The following is a 25,986-nucleotide window of genomic DNA, read 5'->3' as shown; positions in this document are numbered from 1 at the left end:
AACCCTAGTGAAATTTTAAGGAAGGTAACAAGAGTAGAGTTGAATTGATGATAATAATTTTGTTTTTTATTTCTACTTCGAAATAAACCATATACACACTTATATCTACCGACAATTGTGTTTGTTTTGTAATCTACTTTATATGAAAAGATCATTCTCAGTTAAATTAGAGAAAACTAAAAGAAAATAAAAAATAATAATTTTCAATTTTTTTTTTATTTTTGTCTTTTAAACTTAACCATACAAGGGCTAAAATTAAATGCATATTATGAAACAACGCCTTGAAAATTAATGGTTAGATAATATTTATAGATCATCCCGAATAAAAATTTGACAACTTTACTTCTAGTCTCTTCCACTTGTTAAAATTTTAATTGCAGTTTGAATGCTGATCGGTAAGCACCTAAATATTTCTCATTAAAACCTACTTCTTAAAACCACGTCATTCCTACCACCCTACACAAAAATACATAGATTAGTAAAATGTACGTATGTATGAATTAAATCAACTTAGTTGACATTTCATAAAAGTTTACGTAATAAAATAAAATGTGATTAAAAGGTTCTGAGTTCAAATTCTCACCATGTTTACTAAATTAATATATATATATATATATATATATATATATATATATATATATATTATACACAACGATTGAATTAGGTTCTAAGAGCTAGCCAGTCTAATATATATCGACAGATTTTCTAAAATTCTTCAAATAAAAGAAAAGAAAAACCTAAGGAAACTTGAAAAGATAAAGAATAACCATAGTAAAGTACCAACACTCGTACATAAAAATATCTGCAACATAAATGAAACACTAACTATCTTACAAGTACATATAAGAGAAAAAGTACTCTTCTTTTTCCAAAATTCTTTTTATGTGTCCAAACATCAAGAATGATTTGATAATTAAATGATGTTTAAGAACTACCTATTTTAAGTTTAGCACTTCAATTTTTTATATAATGTGTCACGTCTCCGATGGAAGGGACGATATGCCCACATTGTATAATTAGTTGAAAAAGGTTATATCATCATGTTCAAATATTCGTCGTTTTATATATATATATATATATATATATATATATATATATATATATTCCGCGCTAGATTATAATTTTGATATAACATTTTCGAATAGCTTAAACGTACGATACTCTCGTCCCCATTTCATATTAATAGTCAATGAATTCGGGTTTTGTGTGAATACCCAAACTCACTAATTAAAGATATGATTTTTAAAGTTTACTAGTGATTTAACGATCCCACCCTACCGACTTGCTAGGCCATGATGGCCTAGCAAGTGTGGCTTAGAAACATTTGAGAATTAAACTGGGAAGTTTCCAAAATATCCCCATTTTTTTCCTATTGGGACCTCAAGGGGAATAGCCAAGAGAGGAAACAAAATCTTTCAATGATTTAGGGTTACAGAGAAATGCATGTGGGCAGTGGTGGCCAGTTTGAATTTACTGTGGAAAGAGCCTATAGTACACACATTTCATTGCAATAATGTAACATCTCACCAGCTGCATTCAATTTTGAGCCTATTTTTAGATATGGTATGATTTGGCCCATCTATTTGAGGGGGTTTGTAACCATCTCATGAAATTTATTGCATCGTTTGGACACGGTTTGTTCGCACGGAATAACGATCATCGATGTGTCCAAAGTTATGGATGTCTAGGAATCTAGATGACTAGGCATTTGTATGTTTGGATATATGTTTACTTTAACGAGATTTCGTTCATGGAAATCGAAATCTTGTGAGAGGATGTTTGTGAACGTGAGATAGTTGTCTCACAGCATGCAAGTAAGCGAATTTCATCCCTTACTGAAGTTCAAAATTCGATCTAACAAAATGGAAAGTTTAAAACTAAAATTGACTCATTGAACCTATAGGTCGAGTAAAACGTAAAATTTTCTCGAATCTTTTTAAAATCAAATACTAAGTTAATATTTAAGTTTATTAAACAGAACTTGCTAACATAGACTAATATCATTATTTTCTCCTATGAATTAGTTTGCATGTGTTGAGTGTTCTCTCATTATTTTCTCTTTTGGAGAGAGAAGAGATACGTTAATTCAAATATGTGAAAATTATATTTTACATGTGGTTTATGGGAGATAGAATGAAATTTTAAATCACTTCTAAATTTAAAAGTTTAATAAAGCTAATATATATGCTAAGTTATGTTTAATCTTTTATATATTCTCAACGCTTCTCTCTTTGGGGAGGTTTGGGAGTTAGCACGAGACCCAAAAAATAATCACTATCAATATTAATAATTTAGGAAAAATATAATATATTATAAGAGTTTAAACGTAAAGATCTCTATGACAACCCAAACATAGCTACTCAACTAGTTAAACATATATTTCTGATCAGAAAGTTGTGTGATTGAATATCCACCCCATAATTGTTGTATTGAAAAAAAGTAAAACTTTTTGTTCTTGTACCATGTTAAATTACCACTAAACTAGGTTTAAGTAAATAATCTAATTAAGTATATTTAATCTTATTTTATAAATTTTTAATCGCATCCGTATTCAAAATTCAAAATTATGTATAGAAGATGATCAATAGGGGAGGCTTGGTCATGGAGAAGTTTGGTAAGAAAACACATTTAGTTCTTGTATTTTCACTAGCTAAAGTAATCTCACACATTTAGTCTTCTGAACTTTAATTTGTAATGATTTAGTCTTTGTATTTTCATTAAAGTAATAATTTAGTCCCTAAATTTTAATTTGTAACGATTTAGTCCCCGTAGATTAAAATTTGTAACAATTTAATCCTACCGTGAAAAATCTTATTAAAATTAAGTGTCAAGTTTTATCATATAACAATTTAATCTTTCTAATTTATAAAGATATTGTTTTCTCTTTGACCTATATTTAGATTCTTAAAATCATTTCTCAATTTTTTTTTTGGAAGTTTTTAAATTCTACTGCAAGCTACATGAGGTGCTGGGGGTTGGCCTTCTTCGAAGGAATGAAAATGTGGAGCAATAGATTTTGTTTTCTAAAATATTTTTGAATATATATGTACTTTTATAAAAGTAATTACAAATGTATAACATTTTATAAAAAGTAATTATATATAGAACATGAAAAAAAATCATTAATAAGTGATTGACTTTTAATATATACTGGTAAATCAACATAGTTATTTGTTAAAAAAAAAGAACAAAAAAGAATCAACATAGTTATATTTTATAGGACATTCAAATATTGATTAATTATCTTAGATATAGAAATAATCAATTGTTTAGGTTAACTAAATTTATTCCACTCAAACCATCTTTATTAATTAAATAATGAACTCAATCCAATCCAGTCATAAAATATTTAGATCGGGTTAATTTGAATGGTTCGAATCACTCATTCTATAACAAAAAGTAGGTGCTAATATCTTAAATATTTATTTACATATTTTGAACTATTTATTTATATGATGAAAAAATACGCTCCAAAAACTTTAAAAAATTATTTTTAAAAGTTTGGAAAATAAATAATCCTTAAAAAATTAATTAATTAAATAAAAATTAAAATAAATATATCCGATAAGTAAAATAACTTATTTTAAAATTAATAATAAATTTGGATCGGTTCGGTTCAACCCAATTTGGTTATAGGTAAACTATTGAACAACTCAACCCATAAATTTTCATTCATTAACTCAACTCAATCTAACCTAAACAAACAAATTTATAACTCTAACTCAAGAACTGAATTAGATTAGATTAATGAAGTTTTTTTAGATTTATCGTCTAATTTTTTTTTTAATACCCCTAGATTTTTCTATTCAACCTCTCTCTTTTGTCCAAGACCCACCATGACATGAAAAAACTCTATACTTTGTACCCCTATTTTCCTCTCCCTCGTGACATATGAGAAAAATTTTGCTTTCTCTATTATTATTATTATTATTATTATTATTATTATTTTGACTAATTTACATTCTCTTTATTGGAGATATATGTCAATTATTGTTGAGCTATGTTCGATTGTTCTATAACTGTTTTGTTGATTTACTTGCACGAAATTTAATATCTATATAGTCCATTGATGTTTGACACGTGAATCGAAATGTTAAAATAAAATATAAGTACACCCAACCCAATATTAAATAACCAAAAATTAGGAGACAAAAGAAGAAAAAAAAAAGAATATCACACCCAAATTGATAGAAAACCACCCAGAACCATGAATGGATAACAAGTGAACTGATGATAAATCATAGTGAATCACAGTATTGGATTAACCCGCCAAACTGAATTGATAAACCATCGGTTTATCTGTCTACCGTGGTTCGACATTGGTTCTCCTATGATTCGGTTCGATTCCCTGTAAATTTGTATTTTTTAATCGGTTCGACTATCTTGCTCCAAAACCGAGCCGAACCAACCCAATTACACCCCTATCAGCGATGGACTATACCATCTTTTTAATACAACAAATGGAGATATGAGATTCAAACGTATGCCTTCAACAATCTAAATCAATCTAGAAAAATTTATTACACAAGTCAAAATAATTTTTCATAAAAGTTAAGAAGTAGAATTAGATGTTTTTAAAAGGGTAAGAAATGTAATAAAATAAAGTTTAATAAATTCGTTGGATCATCAAACATGAGCTTAGCTCAACTATAATCGATACTTGTTTCTAATCAAAAGATCCTGAATTCGAATTCTTTTCCCAACCTGTTATACTAAAACAAAATAAGATAAAAAAAAAATCATTGGATCAAAATAATATTTGGGTTAAGTTGTAAAAAATGTGTTTGAATGTATGCATGTGGTTTTAATCCTTTAATTAATGTTTTAAAATTCTCTCAATATTTAAATTTCTATTCAAATTAGAGTAAAACCTTGGATTTACGCTTCTCACTTTTCTCCATCCCCTTCTCTCTCCTACTTTTTCAATCTCCAACCCTCAATTTCTCTCTCTCAACTCCGGCACCGCCCTAGCCACACCAAACCGCCGGCGACAGTCGCGAACGACGGCGACGGTGCAGTAGCAACCCCAAGCAGCATCGGCGTTGGCGAGACCCACAACGATTGAACCGCTCAAATTCGCGCCCCATACATCTAATGGCTGCTTGAAAAAAGGTTAAATTCTTTCGTTCCATAAATTCCCCCAAATTAGCTTTGTCATTTCTTCACGCGATAGTTCTTAAAGTTCAAATGTAAAATGTGTTGAAAAGTTTGAGAAAACTTGCAATCCTCCAGCTTTACTTTGCCCGCTGAGTTTACTAACTCTGAAATGCACCTGAAAGTTTCTCGCTCAAAGGCAAAATCAAACACCTTTGTATTCCTTTCTCTGTCTACCGTTCCTTTGAAATTTCCTGCTTTTTGTTTTTTGGGTTCTGGAACCAGTGAGTTTAACTAATATTGGAGCTCTGCATACCATGTCATTTATTAAGAGTTTCAATTCAAGTTGGAAAGTAGTTCAAATTTGTTGGCATTATAATGTTATTTTCTCTAATGGAGATCTGGGTTGGGGATTAATTTCTATATTAGTAGTGATATTGTTGGAATGTACTCATCCAGCTATGGTGGGGATTATATAACTCGTGGTGAATTAGGTCAACCATTCTCTAAAACACATGGTTATTGGCTTGGTACACGTTGCTATGAACGAATTCTATTTGTTTTTAAATGACATTTGGTTAATAAAGAATAACATACTTATCCTTGGGAAGTTCTAATATTGCAGCAATTATGAGATTGAGTCTTAATATTGACATCTTAAATTTTATATAATTATGGTTTTGTCAGCTTTTCATGTTTACGGCGGCTTGATAGTATTCCTTGCATTATTCCGGTTTTTTTCTTCATTTTAGGATGAATCATCTTTGATCTGGAATTCAAGTAAAGGTGAAAGAAGTTTGAAGTTAGCTTCACTCTCGCAAATTATTCTACAAAGAACTTTAAGATTTTAATTTATTCTAGAACTTCTGTTGTATTAATCTTTTTACAGATTGATATTTGATTGATTGACGAATCGTAATGAAACAGATTGAATTGAAGAAACCCTCGAAGCCCATTTTTCCCAATTGAACTTCCTCTTCTTCTTTGTGTTGATTCTTCTGCGTGAGATTGTGTGATTGTATTTAGAGAGAGAAGGTGAGAACCAGAGATGTCGTACTTGCTGCCGCATCTTCACTCAGGTTGGGCCGTTGATCAAGCAATTCTCGCTGAAGAGGAACGGCTTGTGGTTATTCGATTCGGCCATGACTGGGACGAGACCTGTATGCAGGTTCTTTCTCTTTCTTTTCCTTGCAACTTAGGAAAGATTATCCTTGCTCAAGTTACAGGTCACAGTGTTTGTTGTTAAAAGTATAGCTGAAATTACTCGGAAATATTTCTTTTATGGTACCTTACTATTGTGCTACAGTGCTAGAGCCATTGAGTTGGTTAATTTGCTATTGTCATTTGGCTTGAAATGAACTTTAGTTGTGCGTTGGTCGATTAAAGAGATTCTGAAAAGGGACCTTAATCATTCAGTAAATTAGATTCTATATTTTTTTTTGTAGATTATTTCTTAAAGTATTTTCGAGCCATCATTTTCTCCAATTTGTGTTTAATGAAATTGCTTCTTTTTCTGATAAAAAAATTACTTTCTTTTATATTTAAAGAAAATAGTTCTTTATTTTTATTTATTTTGTAATCTGTAATGCTTGATGAGTTGTCTCCCATGTGTGTAAAAATCATGAGGTTTAATTTGATTTGATCAGATTTATAATTCTTTTTGTAATCCCTTTGGCTGGGATATCCCATCTCCCTCTTTTTGCATATGTTTTTCTGCTTTAATACATTCTCAGTGTCTTATAAAAAAAATAATAATAATCCATTGATTGTAATCTATTATCCAATTTTGCTATGCTTAGCATAATAACAAATTGATTAATTTAGGTATATAGATGCTACTTTAAAAGTTCATTACTAACTTTCAAACTGATATAACTTCATTGGTCATGTGAGAATTTCAGTGATTATTTTTGTATTGTAATTAACTTAGATAATCATTTTAGAATCTTAGTGCTTATTTTTGTATTATGATTAACTGAGATCATTTATGTATCTATGGACTAAAGTTGAAATTTTAAACCTATAGTACTTGTCATATTGTGTAGCTTTTAAAGACTTTGTTTTATTGATAAGTTGGGAAAGAAAAACTCAACGATTCATTACATAATTTTTAACTGAAAAATGAAAATAATGAATTTTATAGTTCTTTTAGAATTGTATGAAGTCCCGAGTTCAAATATTACTGTTCATCATCGTATGTAATCTTAACCCTGTTGCGTATATCTTTTTCAAATTCCTTATTCTTCTTCTTCTTCTTGCTTCCAGTGGACTGAGTTTGATTCTAGTCTCATCGTTTTTAGTCGGTCGAGGGTGTTTGGGTATTCTCTCAATTGATTAATTTCTTAAGATTGGTACTGGGGAAGTTTTCCTCAGCAATACAAGTTTGTGCAGATCTAAGAATTGGTTGACCGATTAAACCAAGCTCAGGTTGGCTTACCTATTGTGTCCTTGTGTGTGTTGGCTTCTCTATTATTGTCATGTGTTCGGCTGCAACTATGCTCCTTAGACGTTTTCTATAATCATACCTTCCTACATATTTGGCACATCAGTCTCATCATGTACCAGAAATGAAGTTCCCTCATTAAAATTGTCATCAACCCACTTGCCTATTGATCTTTAATCTAGTATCTAAATGTCGCAGCCAAAGCAAGCATAGTTCAGTGGTCATTGACCAAGAGGTTGTAAGTTCAATCTCCCACTCCACATGTTGTACTAAAAAACAAATGTTGTAACAGACTAATCAAAGTTTGAACCCATAGTCCTTCCATCTTAAATGTTAAAGATTATGAAGATCTTTGTTCTCTTTCCCTTGTTATATTTATAACTGCTATGGGTGGTAGAATTTATCGTTTTTTGAGATGTTTTTATCTGATTGATATGTTTTTGATCTAGATGGATGAAGTGTTGGCCTCAGTTGCAGAGACAATTAAGAACTTTGCGGTAATATACCTTGTGGATATCACGGAGGTTCCTGATTTCAACACGATGTACGAACTTTATGATCCTTCCACTGTCATGTTCTTCTTTAGGAACAAGCACATAATGATTGATCTCGGTACTGGAAACAACAATAAGATAAACTGGGCGCTCAAGGATAAGCAGGAGTTCATTGATATCATCGAAACGGTCTACCGTGGAGCAAGGAAAGGACGTGGTTTAGTCATTGCACCCAAGGACTATTCAACCAAATATCGCTACTAAGATGTTGTGCAAGTTCTTGTTGATGTCTCAGAAATATGTACTATATAACATTAAAGTCAGTTTTCGATGTCGGTTTTTGTTACGACTTCTCAAAACATTGAATCATTGATGAACCTCTGAAGAGGGTATATAACTGTTTCTGAAGTGGTCATTTTATTATGGCATAAGGTTGAATAAGCTGTTTCCTTGTCTATTGATGATGTATTGGAATGTAAAATCATGGAACTAAATGATTTTATGAACAAACAGATATGATACACAAATATAATGTTTATTTACCATATTCATTTGTACTTTTCCATTCTTTTGAAGTAACTACATATGAATTTTAATACGAATCTATAAGTTATTATTAGGGAATATTTTCACTTTTTACCCTTCAACTTAGATGAGTGAGTCCATTCTTAAACCTTAAATGCTTTCAATTTCATTAATTAGAACTCGAAACTTTAATATGTGTTTTATAATTAATACCGTCTCAAAACTAAATTTGATAAAATTGCTCATGAATAAAACTACACAAAATTTATCTAACAAAAAAACAAAATTCATGTCAAAATATGTCCTCCCAAAAAAACAAATATTTGAATTTAGCTGCAAAATCAAACAAATAAAAGATGCTCAAACTTAGATAACAAATAAAAGATCCCCCACACTTATTGTACTACATTAGTCCTCTTTTCCAATTATAACAATGAGGACATTAATTGCACAACTTATGTCTATTAGTGAATGGCAAAATTTAGCTGGTGGTAAGTTAAACAATAGGGATTAAATGACATTTTCGTAATATTATAAACAAATCGACAAAATATGGTATTAATCATTTTTAACTTATTTAGAAATGTTGAAATTTTTATTTGTTAATTTAAATATTTCATACGAATTTAACATTTTCAGAAATATTCATGGACATCTACATTTTATCGATATTTTCATAAAATTGAGATCTTGATATTTTCATGAAATTCAGATCTTGACATTTCTATGGATCTTTAAAATTACAAATTAGAATTTGAAACAGTCGTGATCAGTCAAATTTCCCCGTGAAATTTTGATATATACCTGAAATGTATTTATATTATTATATTTAGCCTTTATTATTTATTATATCTATTATTTTCATTTGCACAAAACTGAAAAATTTCTAAAAAAGAAAAGATTTCTTGAAGCTTCCAAATTCCAATGGACAAGATCATGCCACGTGGAAACCTCACAGTCAGTAAAAAAAAAGGGGAAAAAAATCTTCTTCTTCATCACTTCTTCTTCTCCATTCGATTTTCAGAAAACCCCTAAAAGCAAAAAATCTGAAACCCTTCTTCTCGCCTCCTCCATTTTTCCACCACCATGGCATTAGCCTCATCGCAGCAGAGTTTTCTCACCAATGTCCTCTCCGCCGCAGCCGCCGCCGCCGCCCGCTGCCCCCGACGGATGAGGAAGCTTCTCCATTCTTCCAATGCCGCCGTCTCCTCTAAACTCCCTCCCGCCGATGATCCCGAGTAAGTTCGATTGGGCGTTTTCATCCCAAGTTCCTCCACTCTTTGTTTTGTGATTGATTGGATTTGTTTCTGGTTTCTCTTGTTGTGTAGTGGATTTTCATTCAAGAGCGGGAGCGGAAATGAGAATCGGCTCGCGAAGCTTGCGATTGTTACTCTCGCGGCTGGGGTTCTGACTTTGGGATCGGTTCATGATGCGTCTGCCGCCAAAACCGGCGGCCGAGTCGGCGGCCAGGCATTCCGGTCGGCGGCTCCTCGGCCTTCGTCGCCGAGAATCAACAATAATTCGAGGTAACTTCGAATATCGGTAATATATAATTGGGTTCTTGCTTTGACTTTTTAAATTTTTCTTAGTTTATGGATTTGAAATTCATGAACTCATAGTGCCCGCAAGAATAAGGTACCGATTTTGATATTTTTTTTATCATTTTTTATTTTATTTTATTTTTTGCGTATCTGGTTCAATTATTTTAAGATTAGATATGGTTTGTGCTTATAAACCAAGAGTAGGCTTAGGTTTATGAAAAATTAACTACAAAGTTTAGAATAACTTTTCTTTTTGGTATTAAATTATCAAGTTATCCGCTGAGTTTAGTTTCAATTTAATTTTTATAATTTTAAGTTTCAATTTTTGTTCCCTTTAGACTTTAGTTTTAGCTTGGTGTCTATAATTTTAAAAGTTTTAAACTGGTCTCTAATGGTTGTCATGTTGTTCTCATGTTAAATGCCGGCCGCATGTTTTCTTTTTTCTTTTTTTAAATTTATTTAGGTAGCAATGAATTGATGTTTAGAGTTGAGTAAAAAATAAGAAAGAAAAAAGATGGAGAAAAATTAATTAAAGAATTATTTGTGAGGTGTAACTGAAATATAAAATGCGATGTTTGAATTTTTTAAAATATTAACCATCATAGGATGGTCCAAGTGGTCTATGAGGGACAATGTAAATAGCAAAGGAGTAGGGAATGGGTTCAAACCATGGTGGCCACCTACCTAGGATTTAATATCCTACGAATTTCTTTGTCAACCAAATATAAATGTAGTAGAGTTAGGACAGTTGACCTGTGAATAGTCGAGGTGACCATAAACTGGTCTGTAAAAAATAAAAAAATAAAACCAAAATAAAACTAAGAAACATGGACGTAATACGACATCAACATGAGCACATTGGCACAATAGTTTCTTAAAATCTATGACATAAACATCGCAATGACATGTTTAATATAATATACATTTTTTTAATAATATATTATTTTTTTACATTTCGATAATTCTCATGCTAGAGTTTGTTTTAGTTTAGGATGTCTACAATAAATGTTTTACGTTAAAATATTCAAGATAGATCCAAACTGCTTATCAATTTTCTAAGTGATTTAATATCTTAATAATATATATATATATATATATATATATATTAAAGTCTATAATGCTTATACATTTACGTGCTTTTCACGCTCAAAGTGTTCATGAGTATTCAACACATCTTTATTGTGCTTAACAAGTGTCCAGCATGAACCCAATGCAAGTATTAGACTCATATTCAATTTGTTCAATCTAGTGTCTAACATGTGGCTATTGTGCGACAAGTATCCTAACAAGTGTCAAAATGTTCGAAACATGCACATCTCTCAAATTTGATTATCCATGCTTCATAGGCCCAAACCATAGAGGTCGTATCTAACAAGAGTCAAAATGTTCGACACATGCACATCTCTCAAATTCGATTATCCATGCTTCATAGGCCCAAACCATAGAGGCCAAATTATAACTTTTTATTCATAGTTTAAAGATTGAAAATATAAAATCAGATAACCATCATGTGTGGTTCATTAGTCTAAAGAGACTAGAGTTAATTAAGGGATAATGAGTTCAAACCCTATGATGGCCACCTACCTTAGGAATTAGTAATTCCTATGTGTTTCTCGACATCAAATGTTGTAGGATCAAGCGGTGGCCCCATGAGATTAATCGAGGTGTGCATAAGCTAGCGTAGGAAGACTCACTTTTTGCATTATGCTCATACCTCACCCCACTATCTCGAAGAAGCTTCAGCCACTCTAGAACCAACACTATGAACCTAGGGCTCGGGCCTTGGGGCTTTGGAGGATATCTCCAAATGTCTCAAGCCGAGGGTCGCTCTGGGGTGATTCAAACCTAATTTTAAATATAAAAGACTTTTTTTTCCCATATATTTTGATAAATGTATATGATTTTGCAGGACAAATATCTACATAAATCCACCAGTGGCACCTCCTCTAGTAGGTGGGTATGGATTTGGGTATGGTGTGCCATACTATGGAGGGTGGGGATGGTCACCATTTTCGTTCTTTGCACCAGGCCCCTCTGTTGCTGTTGGCATTGGAGGAGGTTTTGATCTTCTTTTTCTCTTCATTTTTCTTGGTTCTGTTGCAGCTGTTGTGAGAAGATTCTTTGGAACTAGGGAAGATGATGATGATGATTATTAATTAATGGTGCCAAGAAAAAAAAATAATAAAAGATTCCAAGTTCATCTGGATGAGATGTTAGATTTCATACTCTATATTGACAATTTTGAACTTGCTTTCTTTTATTGTGGGGGAGTTTTTTTTTTTTTTTTTTTTTTTGGGTGGAAAAAGGGTTGTTTAATGTATTTGTATAAGGAGAGACTGTGAGTTTACATGTATAAAATGTATAGAAAATTATGTAACGTTTGCCTTGAAATTGAAACTATTATAGGATAATTATTTTATTTTGTTGTTGAAATTTACTTAAATAATTTCCCTTTTTTTCATTTTTTAAATTTTATAACATACAGTTCGACTGTTGAGTTTTCCAAATGTCTATACTATATTTAGTTTGTTCTATTACGTTTCCTTTAATTTGATTTTTTTTCAATAATTTTATAATATCAATCATACAACGATATAGTTTCTAAAGTATACAAAATAATTCCATTTAATTTATTGCTTAGATAAGTTTTTCTTCACATAAATATATATAGTATATAGTACATTAAAACTCCTTTTCCAAAAGCTCTCAAGATAATCTTTATTACTATTAAATAGTTACTTAAAAATAATATTTGAAAATAAAATAAAGTTGTTCTCACCTAGTTTTGTTAAAAAAACCTCCCAAATACTTTTATTAACTTTTTAAATAAATATTAGTTTTTATGCTTTGAAATATTAAGAATTTAATAATAGTGAATTATTGCGGGATTCTTTCATAAATAAAAAGCAATAAGTAAATTATTATCCAATCACTTTATAAAATCATCCGTTGTCGTCCAGCGGTTAGGATATCTGGCTTTCACCCAGGAGACCCGGGTTCGATTCCCGGCAACGGAATTTTTTTCTTTTTTTTTCCCCTTTCATGACATTCTGTTCTCTCTGTTTCTGTCTCTCTCTCTGATTTTCTGATTCAGAATCCAACGAGAGAGAAATTCCAAGAGGCTGCAACAGAGAACACCAATCAAATCAAACAGAACTCTACAAATTCTCTATTCTCAACATTGACCAACCTCATTAAAATCGTAGAAACAAAGGAAAAGGACAAGTTGAACTCAGAAACTACGAGTGTGAGCAAGTAAAAGTTGAGAATGAATGAATGCTACTGCTACTCTATAAGCTGGACAGCTGCAATGGATGGTATTTTCTCTCTCAACTTCTGTGTTAGAGCAACTCGAACTGTCATAACCCCAGCTGCTGGCCCACTCAGCCGCACCTTAACTATATAATCACTTATCTCAACAAGTTCCAGGATCCCACCTCCGGTGCCTCCCAAGTATGGCCTAATCTCTGCAAGTACCTGAAAACACACACAAAACCCCTTCTTTTATCTTCTCAATTCTCATCTACCAACAAACACGCTACAAAAATGATAGGAATACTATTAGGGTATTGATATATTATTAATTATTTAGAGAAGTTGTTAGCGGATTTTTTTTAGTACAACAATTTGGGAATATGGGGATCGAACTTCTGACCTCAAAAGAAGGAGTACATGTCAATTATCGATGAACTAGGCTTATGTTAGCAAATTTGCTATAAACAGAGCATGATGAAGGATGGAGGTAGGCAATTGTTTTTTAGGCTCGAGTGACCTCAAGAGGAAGGATCTAAGTACCTTGAATTAACTTGGAGATTATTGTAATCCCTCTATCTTTTATCTTTCCATTTATTTCAACTATTTGAATTCTATCAAAACAATTGGGTATAGAAAGTTCATAAAAATACTTGAAGCCGCTGGATCTCTGAGAATTTTTGTAGGTGTTAGACTGTGCTCCGAAGCACCTTAAGATATTAGAACATTTATTTTTAAAACAGGGACTTAAATTTTGCCCATCTTAAATGTAAGTGCTTTTAAGTTCTTGTTCTACATATAGAAGAAGATGTTTGAATGATCATATATGGAAGTGCTTTTAAGTTCTTCTTCTACATATAGAAGAAGATGTTTGAATTGAGAGTCTAACCTTTTCAACATTTTCCTCATTAAGTTCAAGTCCTGTTTCAGTGTCCATGATCTGCTCAACTTCCAAAATTTCAGGAATTTTGTCTCTGAGTCTGGTCTCAATTCCCATCTTGAGTGTCATTGTTGAGCTTGGGCAAGATCCACATGCTCCTTGAAGCTTCAATATCACAACAAGCCCATCTATTTCATGCAAAGCAACATTCCCTCCATCGGCCATCAGGCTTGGCCTTACCTCATCCAACACCTTCTCCACATTCTCCTCAGTCAACGGAAGAACACAACTGGGTGATACCACACTCCCTTTGCAACAGAAAACCCACAAAATCCAATCAATTTGGAGTAAAAATTAATCTCATTCCTGAGATTGTGATTTTGATGTAGTGTGTTATGTTAATTAGTTCTACTAATAGTTTGTTCTTTGTTGACAGTTTTTTATTTTATTTTATTTTTTTGGTGTAATAGATATTTTGTGGTGTGATTGTTTTAGTTTCTTAGTTACTACAGTTAGTTGATGATTTTTCTACAAATAGAGGATTTATGCTCTAGTATTGGATGTTGGGTTAAATCACTAACTTTGAGTCCTAACTATATCTATTAAGTCTCTCGACAGTTAGCCGGTGATTTTTATATAAAATTTTAGCCTTCTGGGTCCTCAATTTTTAAAAGTACTCATAGGTTCTTAATCTATTGTTAGCCTATTAGACGTAACATTCAGAGTTTCAAATTTATTAAATACTTTTGTTAAAGACCTATTAGACATAGCATTGAAAATTTAAGTTCAAAGATATATTACACATGACTCGGAACCAAACTTGAGGCTATCTTTGTGAATTATTGGATTAGTGGATAGGCTCCATCATGAAAACAACTAGAGGGAAAGGATTTCCAAGAGAAGAAGTTGGAATCTGGAAGAGAAGTTGCTTCTGACTCTGCTAAATCATCTTTTTACTCAACCTGTTTATTAAAAATATTATCACAATATTGAACCACTTCAGTCTTCAACTATGAACTAACTAAAATTATCATCTTACAACTCCAAGAGTAGCCAAATTTTGAATTTCGTAATGAATCATAGTAATAGTGAAATCCGAAATGCTACCTATCTGACGCCTTCGAGTAAAATTCGACTTCAACCCAAGAAAGCGCCTGCCACAAAATTGACCTCTGAAGAACGAGCTCTGCTTCGAAGAATATCGGCGGGAACTGGGAACAGAAATCTGCTGCGGGAATCAAAATCAGCGCAAACAAAGAAAGGAATTGATCGAGAGTAGAAACCAACCTTGAAGAGCGGCAAATGGGAAGCCGAAGCCGAAGCTGAAGTTGGGTCAGACGGGGAACGATACGGCGTTGGAGTTGCGTTGAGAGGTTGAGGTCGAGTGGAGATTGCGCCCACCATTGAGATGCGAGCGAGAAACTGAGGGATAAGAGTTGTTAGGCCATTGGTTTCTGAATTTTAATGGAGATTTGGGCTCTGATACTGCAAAACGAAGGCATTTTGATTGGATGATGATGGAGAGGAGGAAGATCAGTGAGCAGAAAATTGATGAAATTTGTGGATTGAACTTGAAAATTAGCCACACGTTGGGTTTTTGCCATGGACAATAATGGAGAAGCCCTTAGTTTTTTTAGTCGGACATTATCTCTTTGATATTTGAAGTTTAATAATTTACTATATTATGGGATGAAAATTCGAAGTCAACATCTTTTCATCGGGATGATACCTTAAATATTATTTATTCCATGAAACATAGTTCAGTGTTTAAGATAATTGTCTTTTCCTCCTATCATTTCATTTTATTGGATTACACATCAAATTTTAGATTAAACTTTAAGTTAAAAGAAAAAGGAGTTAATATCCTTTCCAAGAATTTTCTTTTCTTTTTTTTTGATAATTTTGTCCTCCCTTCCACCAAAGCTAAGTAAAGAGATCGAAGGAAAGTAAAGTTTTGATCAGTAAATTTTTCTATCATTCATGTATCATTGATCGGTAGGGGGATTTTCATCTCTTGTCCATTTTTTCCAGTATTTTCGTTTTCGTACCACAAAAATTAGAAATAGAGAATCTATATTCAAGAAAGGTCTAACAATTGGAATAATAGTATCCATTGTTATTTGATTTGATACATTGTGGTCAATAACATAGTTGAATTAGTACGGAAAGAGAGGGATTCGAACCCTCGATAAACAAAAGCTTGTCCGAAGTTTTTGATTAGGTGCTTGCATTTTTTTAAGTATAATAAGTGGTGTCAGAAGATTTTGAATGCAAAATCTCTTAATAAGGGATCCTTGAGCTAAGGTCAAAGTTGACTATTGTTTTCATTCCTCCATTCTTGATTAGTTTTTTATGTAAATATTAATTGTTTGGTTCTATCAAATATCCTTTGGCTGCATTAGACATTTGGTTATTGCGTTAGAATGACTTTTTTTTTGTGTGAAAATTTTAATGAATAAAAATTTACATTATCATATTTGTAAATATAATAACAAAATATACGGTTATTTTTTACAATTTTCATTTTCCTATTTAAATATTTTTACGTAATTATACTGATATATTATTTTTTATTTTATTAATATGATATATCAATAATAACCAAATGACAAATCAACATGCAAACAGAACATTAAGAGAAAACGTAAGTTTCATAATTGTTGTTACACCATTTCTTATCTTATTGATACTATATATATGTGATGGATCAGATTAAATCAGCATGAAAAATTAACATGAAAGAAAACTAAAATTATATAATTAATAATATATCATGTTAATTATATTGATGGTGCATATGTGATAGACAAAATATTAAATAAATATTTGAAAAGAACAATGATAGAAAACAAAAATTACATAATCAATGATATATCATTTATACATCAGAGATAGACCAAGTAGTAAATTAGCATTAAAACAAGACACTAATAGAAAATAAAATTTACATAATATCATTTCTATTGTATTGATATGATATTATCGATGATAGACTAAATATCAAATAAGCATGTAAATAAAACATGACAAAAAAATGAAAGTTATATAATCACCAATGTACCATTTTCATTCTATTGATACGATAAATAAGTGGTAGACCCATAACGAGCCAATAGCAATTAATCTTTAAAGAAAATTTAAAAGTAACCAAATTTTATTGATTAAGCTAAATTAAAATTATGATTTTGTGTTAGATCCCTAGCCTATTGCAATTTTTTTAATTCACGAATCTATTATAGATAAAATGCTAGACTTTCAAATTTGTCAAAGAAATTTATGAATTATAAAAATAAAACCTATCAAATAGATAAAGATCTATTTTAACAAAAAGTTAAAGAACGTATTACAAACAAAACTAAATTTTGGAAACATACCTATTTTTAAAGTTTAGAAACCCAGTACACACTTGATAAAGTTTAATAAGTTTAATGACTTATTAGACGCGTGCATGAAAATTATAACATTTGCCCTGCAAATTTTCAAGCAATACATTATAAGTATCAAAATCATCAGTCTAATTGGTCCAAAATAATCAACTCACTATCAAGTTTAATAAAAAAAAAGGGAACCCTATAAAATGGGTCCTTTTTCTTATTTAAATCATCTGAATGTAGAGAATATAAGCAGTAACACAGATATTATTTATCACTGAACATTCAGACAATCAAAAATAAAGTTCTATCAAGATAAATTGAATTTATGACAAAATGGTAATTGCAAATAACCATTTTACCTGAAAATATACTAATTTTGTGTTCAGACAGACACATCATGCTGGGTTTCTTTCCCACAAAAAGCCACATACTGTTCATATTACTCTCTTGTCCAAAATCTATCTTCCAATCCAAAATATGGAAAATAAATAAGAAAAAGAGAGGGCAGATTGTCTTTCTCTTGCCTAGATCCACTAGTTATTTAAAACAATTTACCTGCATCAGAGAAGAACAAAAGATTATTATTGAAAATAAAGCATATTATTCTAATTACAGATGACAGTACATTAATGGGAGTATCAACAGATTTCTGCTATAAAAACTCATTCCCACTGCAAAAGTGAAAGTCGGAGGAAAGCTTCCTTCCACTTTAAAAGTGAGTTTGAGATTACTTAAAATCAATTTTCTAATTTGCTAAACATGAAATGGAAAAGAAAGTGATTTTAACAATGGCAAAAGATTTTGGATATTCCAAAATCACTCCCAAACACATCCTTAATCAGTGATTCTCCTAAATGAGTGCTAACAGAAAAAACTATTTTTAGTTAAAAGCAATTTTTTCAAAAGTCATCACAGACCGGCCCTAAAACCGGTAATTGAATTTTTTACAGAAGGGTGAACCACAAATAATCAGTTTTTTTGCACTAGATATTCAAAGATGGAACACCCATTTTTCTAATTTTTCTGAATTCTGTTTAGTTCCCTTTCTTTTTCTTGTTTCTGGAGCAAAGACTCAGTGACAATATTCATAGCCACGATTCAGCCCAGAAAAGTAGATTGTCTATTGCAAAGAAACGCGGAACTTTCAGTTGAGGTACCTGATACATGTGAAGTAAAACAGTGATGAATTTTTCAGATGCCCTGGAGGACTTTCTGAGGATCAAGTTGCCCACTACAGTAACTTGAAGGAACAGCAGAAAGTTCCAGTCTTCCTCTCCATTCCTCGCCAGGTTTCAGTGTAATCGGCTTTTCAATCGCAGCAGCTTCCACACACAGCATATACTTGTACTCTTCATCTCCAAAATCAGTCATTGCCTTTGCTTTCTTATCCCACGGATTCCAGACCACTGCACCAACCAATAAAACGATATGGTGAGGTTCAAACATGGAATCTCAATCTCCTACCACTTCTTGAGGAACCCATTTTGGGGGGACGCAAAATCAGAACAGAAGCCATTAAATTGGCATACATTTTAAGTTAAAGGAAGTTCCAAGAAATTGTAAGCATCTAAAATCCTTATCTAAGTATTTATCCCCAAAGTTGATCGTTGGGCGAAGTCTATATCCATCCAAAATCCCTACTTGCATGTCTAGAAATTCTACTTATTCAAACATGAAAGAAAATGGACTCCATTACCTAATTTTTGTTCCTTTTCATTCATCAATAAAAAATTCATTTCTTGTTAAAAAAAAGGGCAAGGAGGAATTCCTCAATGAATGGTATGCTGTGCAACATTGATATTTTATATTCATGGGGGAGGGAAGGTCACAAGCAAGCTCCTTGAGTTTTTTTGTGATTAGTTTGCTTTTTGGAGAGGGCTGCCTTGGCCCCTGTCCGTAGGCTGTTCTACTCTTTTGTTCCTCTTAATGAAATGTTTCTTATCCCAAAAAAAAAGGAAAAAAAAAAATTATCTCCAAAGGAGTAAGCCTTAGCTGCTATTATTTCCAACGTTCCTACTACTATCACTCTATGAAAATCCCATCTAAAGGACAAAGAAGACAATGAAGAAAGAATGTTTAGAGGGAACTAGAACCTTGTTAATTGAAAACTTACTTACCTGTGAATTTGGATAGTTTGATCCTCAACTACATTAGTAAAAAGAATTATCTCGTGTCTGGCTGTGATTTCACTTGGTGCATGACATAATAAATGGGTTTCATTTTTGTCTAACATAATGATAGGATTTCTGTTTATATTGGTTAGTTAGGCCTAAAGGGAGCATATCTTGGCAGCAGCAATTGTACTTGATTTGAAACTTGCAATTACTTCCAGTAGTCCCAAGAATACTCCTCCAGGAATTTTTCCGTATTTTATGTTTAGTTCCCTCAAAGTCATTGGCCATTTCAATTTTTAAAATAGCCTAATCAAATGTGAGGGGAAGATTTGAGGGGTGAAATCAAGGACCCAAGGAACGAGGCCAATTATCTGTTTTCCTACATGGAATTCCCCTGAAAGGATACAGTTCACGGAGACCTTAGAATAAGATGAGATACAGGATGGCTGACCTCTAGGGGAAGATAATGCTGAAACTGCTCCTATTCCGAGCAATGTTAAGTAGAAAAGAAATCATGCAAATAACAGCAATTATAGGATGTTTCCTTTCACTATCTCAGAGGACCAGAGTCGATCTTGAAATTCATCATCTTTGAAATCTTATAAAACTGAGATTCCAGCAGCACACTGTTCCATTCCACATTTGGGCGACAGTTCTGTAGGAACCTATGGAGAGGGCATAGAGATTGGGATAGAGAGACTAGGGGTCTAGAGAGGAAGAAATCTTTCCAGGGCTCTTCGAAATTTTGACAGCATTATCATTTGTAAACCAATCCGTAGGGGAGAAGTCATATTTACCTAAAATTTCAAATAATTTACAGAGTTTGCAATCCATACAACATAGGGTTAGAATACACCCTACTTCTTAACGACTCCATGAATGCTGAGGTGTTTATTCTTAGAGCACTCATGTCCCTAAGAGAGACAACAAGTATTGCACAATCACAATCTACAAATAAGAGTGCTAGGACTGTGATGAAGTATCCTTAGCTCCTCCCCAAAGGCATAATCCTATATCAAATTTAAGAGTAAGCTTGACTCCAAAACACCAGTCACACCCATAATCCATAAATAAGAACATTAGGAGTTTCTTAAAATAAGATCTAATAGCTGCTGCTCCAAAATCCCCAAACTAGGATGAACTGGCCCAGATATGCCGAGGGTCTATCAGTCCTATGGGCCTTGACAAGCAATGCAATTGATGAAATGCCAAGAACATCTTCACTTTCAGGTTCTGTAGAACTGATATGTACTAATTTTCTTCTCTCATATTTTTCTTAACTCCTGCCTGTGCCATAAAACCTATGTTCTTGCTGAATATCAATCATTAAGTCCTAACCTGACTCTCAGACTGGAAAAATGCCAATTCCACACGACAAAATTGGTGGCGAACTTCCTGGTCCAATGCAGTCCTTTTTCCTTCCTCTGATCTCCTAGCCCTGATCCTCTCACTCTTAGCTTGAATTAAGCATTATATGCATAATTTTTATCTATGCATAACCTAGATTCACAGCTGTTTTGTTTTAAAAAAAATATTAAAAAAAAGTATCTTTCACCTGTTTTCCCACTAGTAGTTCCCAGACCTCTTGCCAACAGATGGATCAATAACCCATTATGATTGATGATAAACAGTCGGGGCGTGACTTTACTCAAATAATCTTATTGGTCTCTCATTTGGGGTAATCACACTTAGAAAGAGAAAACAGACATGGGAATTTCTTACCAGCATCTGGGAGTCCATCTTTTCTAACCACAAAAGTCCTCTTCTTTTCATGATCCAGAATTGCTATCTTAGTTGGAGTGCTAAGATATATCTTGTCCATCTATATAAACCAAACACCAAAGAGATAGTCTTGATCACAATGAAATAACAAAAAGAACGAGAAGAAATATAATACTCGAACTCACTTCTGATTCAAAAGTTAAAGCATCCCCCTGTTCAGTAAAACGCTCTCGATGTTGCAAGTTGTCAAGATAGTCCAAGGTCTCCAAACCTTCCACCCGAACTTCACTGGCCACAGGCAACTATCTACTTTAGATACAATATAAACTAACTTTGCATTACTCTAACAAATTTTATCACAGTTTACAATAAAGATATTCAGACAAAAATATTCAGTGGTAAACCGTAAATCTAATTCTGTCCGCTTATTTCCATTTGATTAAGAAATACGGAAAGAGAAAGCACAACTGTAGTAAATAAATAAAGAAATTTTCTTTTAATAAGAAATAAGAGAGATTTATTTTTTTAACTGAAACTTTTAGAAAAGGACCTAAAGATGTCTTTCTTCACCAAGATGCAAATAGAAAACCTAAAAGCATCTGAAAAGCAACCAAGGCATATCATCGAAAACATCAATGAAAAAAAAAATCTTCAATAATTATGATAACACATTGAATCGACATCTTTCCACAATCAAGTTTCTTGCTGAAGTAGTAGTCCAAGTTCAACTAACTAACAGAGTTACAAAAACCCTCCACTTGACTTGTATATTAAAAGAATAGCAATTACAAAAATATTTTGAAAGAGTAAACCATCTAGACATCCAAAACATGATTTATAAAAAGCATCCTGTGCAATAGCAAAAGAATCCTCAAAGTGTTCTCTAATTTCTTTCTAACCAAATATAGCTCACAACACCACACGAGCCTAGAGTTTCCAAAAAATAATTCCTTTCACCAGAGAAATTCACATGAAATATGCCTTATACACGGAAGAAAACAAGTGATGATCTATCAATATCTTGTCCCTACATAGTTGTCAAATGCAATCAAACTAGGGTAAACCAAAGTTGCATAATTTCGATGATAAAAACGACAGGGATGGTTGGGGAAGAGATTTAAGCTTCAACTTGCTTGAAAAACGAGGTGAACATGAATATTTTCTAAATCTTGATGACAGAAACCACAGGTATGAGCTCTGTCTTGTATGGCTTAGGCCATAATAACTCTACCTCCTTTTGACTGTTTTAGCTAAATATTTAAAAAAACGCAGACAAGTATTAAGTCAAGTTGCTAGTACCTTATATCTGATACTGAAAAGTAAGTGTGATAAGCAAATGTGAAGGAAAAAGGCTTTCCATCTGCATTGGTATTCCTAACACGTGAGGTCAACAGTAGCTCTCCAGCAGGTCCTAGAGCTACCCTCAGACGGTACTCATAACTACAATTTAGTCAAATAATGATATTGTTATTGACTGAAGCATGGAAATTTTTGAGTAATTGAAATGGAAATGCTGCAAGAGCCGTATATGGAATTTTCAAGAAATCAGTGAAAGTAACACGTTTCACATTATACCTATGTGGCCAAACCTTTGCATCGTCCTCAGAGGGTTTTAGGATTAGATCAACAAAAGTCTTACTAGAGGTATTCGCTTGAAGAGGAGGTGGATTATTATCAATGCTCCAAAATCTGTTTCTAGCAAATCCATGGGCCTCAAGTGGACCAAGGTTCGAAAACTGCAATGAATGGTAATTATCATGTACCAGGATGAAACCCACAGACCATATAAAATCCATTCCATGCATTAAACTCGCAAAGAAGCACATACTTGAGGAAAACATATTGGAATCCCTCCACGAATTGGTTTCGGAGGCTTGAAAATGGCCTGCACAACAAGAAGAAATATCATAAATCATTTTGATCAATCATCCTGAAGTTACAAGAAAGTAAGTGTCAAGGATTGCAGCTGCAAGCTCAGGCTCTTGCTACTGCCGATGATAAAAATACTGATGTCAAAGAAAATAATCATGTTTTGACTTAACATAAAATTTCAATTTTATTATAAAACAGAATTTTATAAATTTAAAGAGTTCAAGTAAATGGAAACGGTATCAAGGATATAAGATTTAGCAGGAAAATAGAGACCACCGATGACAATTATGATCTTTTTTTCTTTCTTTCTTTTTTTTTTTGAGAAGAAACATGAATGAATTCATTGACAGATCAAATATTATGGAAAGGGAAAAGATCCCTAGAGCCCAAAAATGCCAACTATGATCTTATAAGTGTTAGATTAAAAATAATGTAAATCATTTGAATGATCTCTGAATTTTAATTATATACTAATTTTTCATAAGAAACAACATATTCAAGGACAATCCAAAAGAGTCACAAAGTAACGGTTGGGTAGAGCCCCCACCAAGTAACAGCTCCAGTCAAGGTTAATAATAGAACATAGTGATTATAAAGGTTTTTACTTTTCCCGAAAGTTAAAATTACGCCACAAATTGGGGGGAGGGGGAGATGGGGTTCATACTCCTCCCAGGGATGGAGGAAACATGGCCACCAAACCAGTGAGCTACATGTTAAAGCTCAATTTCACAAAAATTCATTGTGAAAGGCACTCCAAGAATGTTGGACAAATAGTTTCCTTCGTTCTTTCTATTATTCTAACCTATAATTCTCCTCTAACGTATCACTTATCAGCATCCAACTACCAAGCTCTAAATATCTTTCATTCAGCATATAATGAAGAATTTAGATGCAAGGAAGGGAGCTTATCAAAAAAGATGAAAATTATTCAGTTGGTAACAAAAAGAAAATCCATAGTACCTTACTACTAACAAAAAGCAGCTCTTCCCCATGGTCATTCTTCCAAGATGTCACGTGGGCCCCATATAAATAGACCTGGAGAGATTAAAAAATTAATCACTAACCACATAAGAAGACAAAAATATGCTTCTGAAGACTGACCAACCCTATGTAAGATATAAATCTGGAATTGAGTATTATGGTAGTAAGCAAGAACAATAAATTCATTGACAAAAGTACTTGTAGTTATCAATGAAAATTAAAATAAGAAGAAGAAGAAAAGTAATATACAATTATGGATTAAAAGGAGCTAATGGGCTTTTGAAGTCACAGAATTGTTTCTCCTACAACCCCTCCCTCTTCTGAAGGGGAAAACAAAGTGTGAAGCCATATATCGTTCCTATAATTCACACTTCAACATTAGAATCAGATCGGAAATGCGATGCCGCAAAACAAGCATGTATCCAAGTTCCAATAATGGGTATAATTCTACAAATATTCCGCACAAAAGTGGCGGAAAATGGCCGAGCCCAGTTTTGAACCAAGATAACATAAATACACGAACAGATCAAAATGTTTAAAACCAAGAGAATACACAATTCAATCCAGAAATCCACTAAATGAATCGGAAGTCACCCAAAATTAAAAAATCCCAACTAATTGCACTCCCTCGATTACAATCGAAAGAAAACGAGCACTCTCAGTCAGGATCAGATCAGTTCCACATTGGGGTCACGAACAAATCAAGCCAAAACAAAATCCTAAATCCAAAAGCAATCATCTCTCTCCCTATTCATTTCTCAATTACTCAATTCCCAGAGCATACCTCAGCAGAACTGCCACGAGGGTCGCGAAGGACGACTTTGTCGAGGCCATTGATGCCCTTAACGACGTCCACAGAGCCCGAAGAAGCCCCGGACGTTGCCGCAACCTTATCGCCGCTCATTTGGTAAGATTTTTTGCCGTTGGAATTCCTCGCCGTGGGTCGTGTTCTTGCTCCTCTTTCAGATCGGAAATCTCAGCAGAATCGAGGCCTTAATCCATAGCCATGCGCTTGGAATTTGGTTTTATAATGGTGGCGTTGGCATTTTGATCAGAAACTCGAAAACAGTCGTCTTCAAGTCACTGCAAATCTGGGAATCTCGTGAAACTCCTTTCTCTGGATTGCCTTTTTATTTTTTTGTCTTTATATTAAAAATGTGTAAATTGAAAAAACAATAACTTTAAATTCCGTTTTCGTTTCTTAAATTTATTCTATTTTTGTTTCTAAGACCTAAAGACATGTTTGATGGATACAAATATAACTGCCTTCGGTATTTTTTTTATTTCCATTTCTTAATTAAAAAAATCATAAACATCTGATAACGGTATCTTATATTTATTATGCATTCTATAAATAAAAAACTATAAAACAATAATTTTATTTATGTTTTTTATAGATAAAAAATAATGATAATGAACTTGGTAGCATAATTTTGAAAAATTTTGAAAAGTGGAAAACAATAAACGGGAACATAAACAATTATCATGGGATGGTCCAAGTGGTCCATGAGGGCCAATTTAATATTCTATAAGTTTAATAGCCAATAAATGGAAATGTATCATTTTTTTTCTTTTCCACTAATCTCACGAGACAACTGTCCGATCCTATAACAGAAAGACATTCAGATTACTCATTCTAGGTGATATTAATCCAATTTTGAAACTAAGGTGTTTTAAAAATTAGCATGAGCCAT

General features: G+C 32.7%; 4 protein-coding genes and 1 non-coding gene across 8 annotated transcripts; 3 read left to right on the top strand and 2 right to left on the bottom strand.

The window, feature by feature from the left end:
* The first annotated feature begins 4,871 nt into the window (after positions 1–4,871).
* On the top strand, positions 4,872–8,576 carry LOC111020885 (thioredoxin-like protein YLS8). 2 transcript variants are annotated; one of them, XM_022297677.2, is made up of 4 exons: positions 4,872–5,112; positions 5,847–5,880; positions 6,022–6,262; positions 7,987–8,576. In XM_022297677.2, exons 3-4 carry the CDS (start codon positions 6,143–6,145, stop codon positions 8,293–8,295), a joined length of 429 nt encoding a protein of 142 aa, XP_022153369.1. In that variant the 5' UTR covers positions 4,872–5,112; positions 5,847–5,880; positions 6,022–6,142; the 3' UTR covers positions 8,296–8,576. The 2 variants fall into 2 exon arrangements, with proteins under 2 accessions (XP_022153369.1, XP_022153368.1); XM_022297676.2 differs by lacking the exon at positions 5,847–5,880 and having other exon boundaries at positions 4,873–5,112.
* Positions 8,577–9,567: 991 nt separating this feature from the next.
* LOC111020818 (uncharacterized) lies at positions 9,568–12,516 on the top strand. The gene is made up of 3 exons (XM_022297595.2): positions 9,568–9,794; positions 9,885–10,082; positions 12,007–12,516. Exons 1-3 carry the CDS (start codon positions 9,643–9,645, stop codon positions 12,251–12,253), a joined length of 597 nt encoding a protein of 198 aa, XP_022153287.1. The 5' UTR covers positions 9,568–9,642; the 3' UTR covers positions 12,254–12,516.
* Positions 12,246–15,863, bottom strand: LOC111020817 (nifU-like protein 3, chloroplastic). Of its 3 annotated transcripts, XM_088127712.1 has the most exons (5): positions 15,517–15,863; positions 15,337–15,457; positions 14,239–14,537; positions 13,381–13,574; positions 12,246–13,219 (listed from the first exon to the last, which is right to left on the bottom strand). In XM_088127712.1, the coding sequence occupies exons 1-4, from the start codon at positions 15,631–15,633 to the stop codon at positions 13,383–13,385; spliced, it is 729 nt and encodes a 242-aa protein (XP_087983838.1). In that variant the 5' UTR covers positions 15,634–15,863; the 3' UTR covers positions 12,246–13,219; positions 13,381–13,382. The 3 variants fall into 3 exon arrangements, with proteins under 3 accessions (XP_087983838.1, XP_022153284.1, XP_022153286.1); XM_022297592.2 differs by lacking the exon at positions 12,246–13,219 and having other exon boundaries at positions 13,241–13,574; positions 15,517–15,862; XM_022297594.2 differs by lacking the exon at positions 12,246–13,219 and having other exon boundaries at positions 13,241–13,574; positions 15,337–15,454; positions 15,517–15,860.
* TRNAE-UUC (transfer RNA glutamic acid (anticodon UUC)) lies at positions 13,043–13,114 on the top strand. The gene has a single exon. It is a non-coding gene; the product is annotated as a tRNA-Glu (tRNA).
* Positions 15,864–17,849: 1,986 nt separating the features above from the next.
* Positions 17,850–25,421, bottom strand: LOC111020860 (putative glucose-6-phosphate 1-epimerase). Its single transcript, XM_022297653.1, has 9 exons — positions 25,077–25,421; positions 24,272–24,346; positions 23,268–23,324; positions 23,015–23,175; positions 22,739–22,879; positions 21,625–21,727; positions 21,440–21,539; positions 18,761–19,009; positions 17,850–18,158 (listed from the first exon to the last, which is right to left on the bottom strand). The coding sequence occupies exons 1-8, from the start codon at positions 25,194–25,196 to the stop codon at positions 18,795–18,797; spliced, it is 972 nt and encodes a 323-aa protein (XP_022153345.1). The 5' UTR covers positions 25,197–25,421; the 3' UTR covers positions 17,850–18,158; positions 18,761–18,794.
* Positions 25,422–25,986: the final 565 nt, after the last annotated feature.

Source organism: Momordica charantia, assembly GCF_013281855.1.
Source record: "Momordica charantia cultivar OHB3-1 chromosome 8 unlocalized genomic scaffold, Mcharantia_2.0 BLBB01000008.1, whole genome shotgun sequence".
NCBI classification, from domain to species: domain Eukaryota; kingdom Viridiplantae; phylum Streptophyta; class Magnoliopsida; order Cucurbitales; family Cucurbitaceae; genus Momordica; species Momordica charantia.
The sequence above is the reverse complement of the archived record's forward strand: the minus strand, read 5'-3'. Positions and strand labels throughout refer to the sequence as shown.

Coding starts and splice junctions, on each gene's coding strand:
- LOC111020818 (XM_022297595.2), top strand. CDS start 9,643: ATGGCATTAGCCTCATCGCAGCAGAGTTTTCTCACCAATGTCCTCTCC. Junction 9,795..9,884: donor CCTCCCGCCGATGATCCCGA/GTAAGTTCGATT, acceptor CTTGTTGTGTAG/TGGATTTTCATTCAAGAGCG. Junction 10,083..12,006: donor AGAATCAACAATAATTCGAG/GTAACTTCGAAT, acceptor ATGATTTTGCAG/GACAAATATCTACATAAATC.
- LOC111020885 (XM_022297677.2), top strand. CDS start 6,143: ATGTCGTACTTGCTGCCGCATCTTCACTCAGGTTGGGCCGTTGATCAA. Junction 6,263..7,986: donor GGGACGAGACCTGTATGCAG/GTTCTTTCTCTT, acceptor TTTTTGATCTAG/ATGGATGAAGTGTTGGCCTC.
- LOC111020860 (XM_022297653.1), bottom strand. CDS start 25,196: ATGAGCGGCGATAAGGTTGCGGCAACGTCCGGGGCTTCTTCGGGCTCT. Junction 23,325..24,271: donor TGCTTTTTGTTAGTAGTAAG/GTACTATGGATT, acceptor CTTGTTGTGCAG/GCCATTTTCAAGCCTCCGAA. Junction 23,176..23,267: donor TTCCAATATGTTTTCCTCAA/GTATGTGCTTCT, acceptor CATTCATTGCAG/TTTTCGAACCTTGGTCCACT.
- LOC111020817 (XM_088127712.1), bottom strand. CDS start 15,633: ATGGTGGGCGCAATCTCCACTCGACCTCAACCTCTCAACGCAACTCCA. Junction 14,538..15,336: donor TACTCGAAGGCGTCAGATAG/GTAGCATTTCGG, acceptor TCTGTTGCAAAG/GGAGTGTGGTATCACCCAGT. Junction 13,575..14,238: donor ATGAGGAAAATGTTGAAAAG/GTTAGACTCTCA, acceptor GTGTGTTTTCAG/GTACTTGCAGAGATTAGGCC.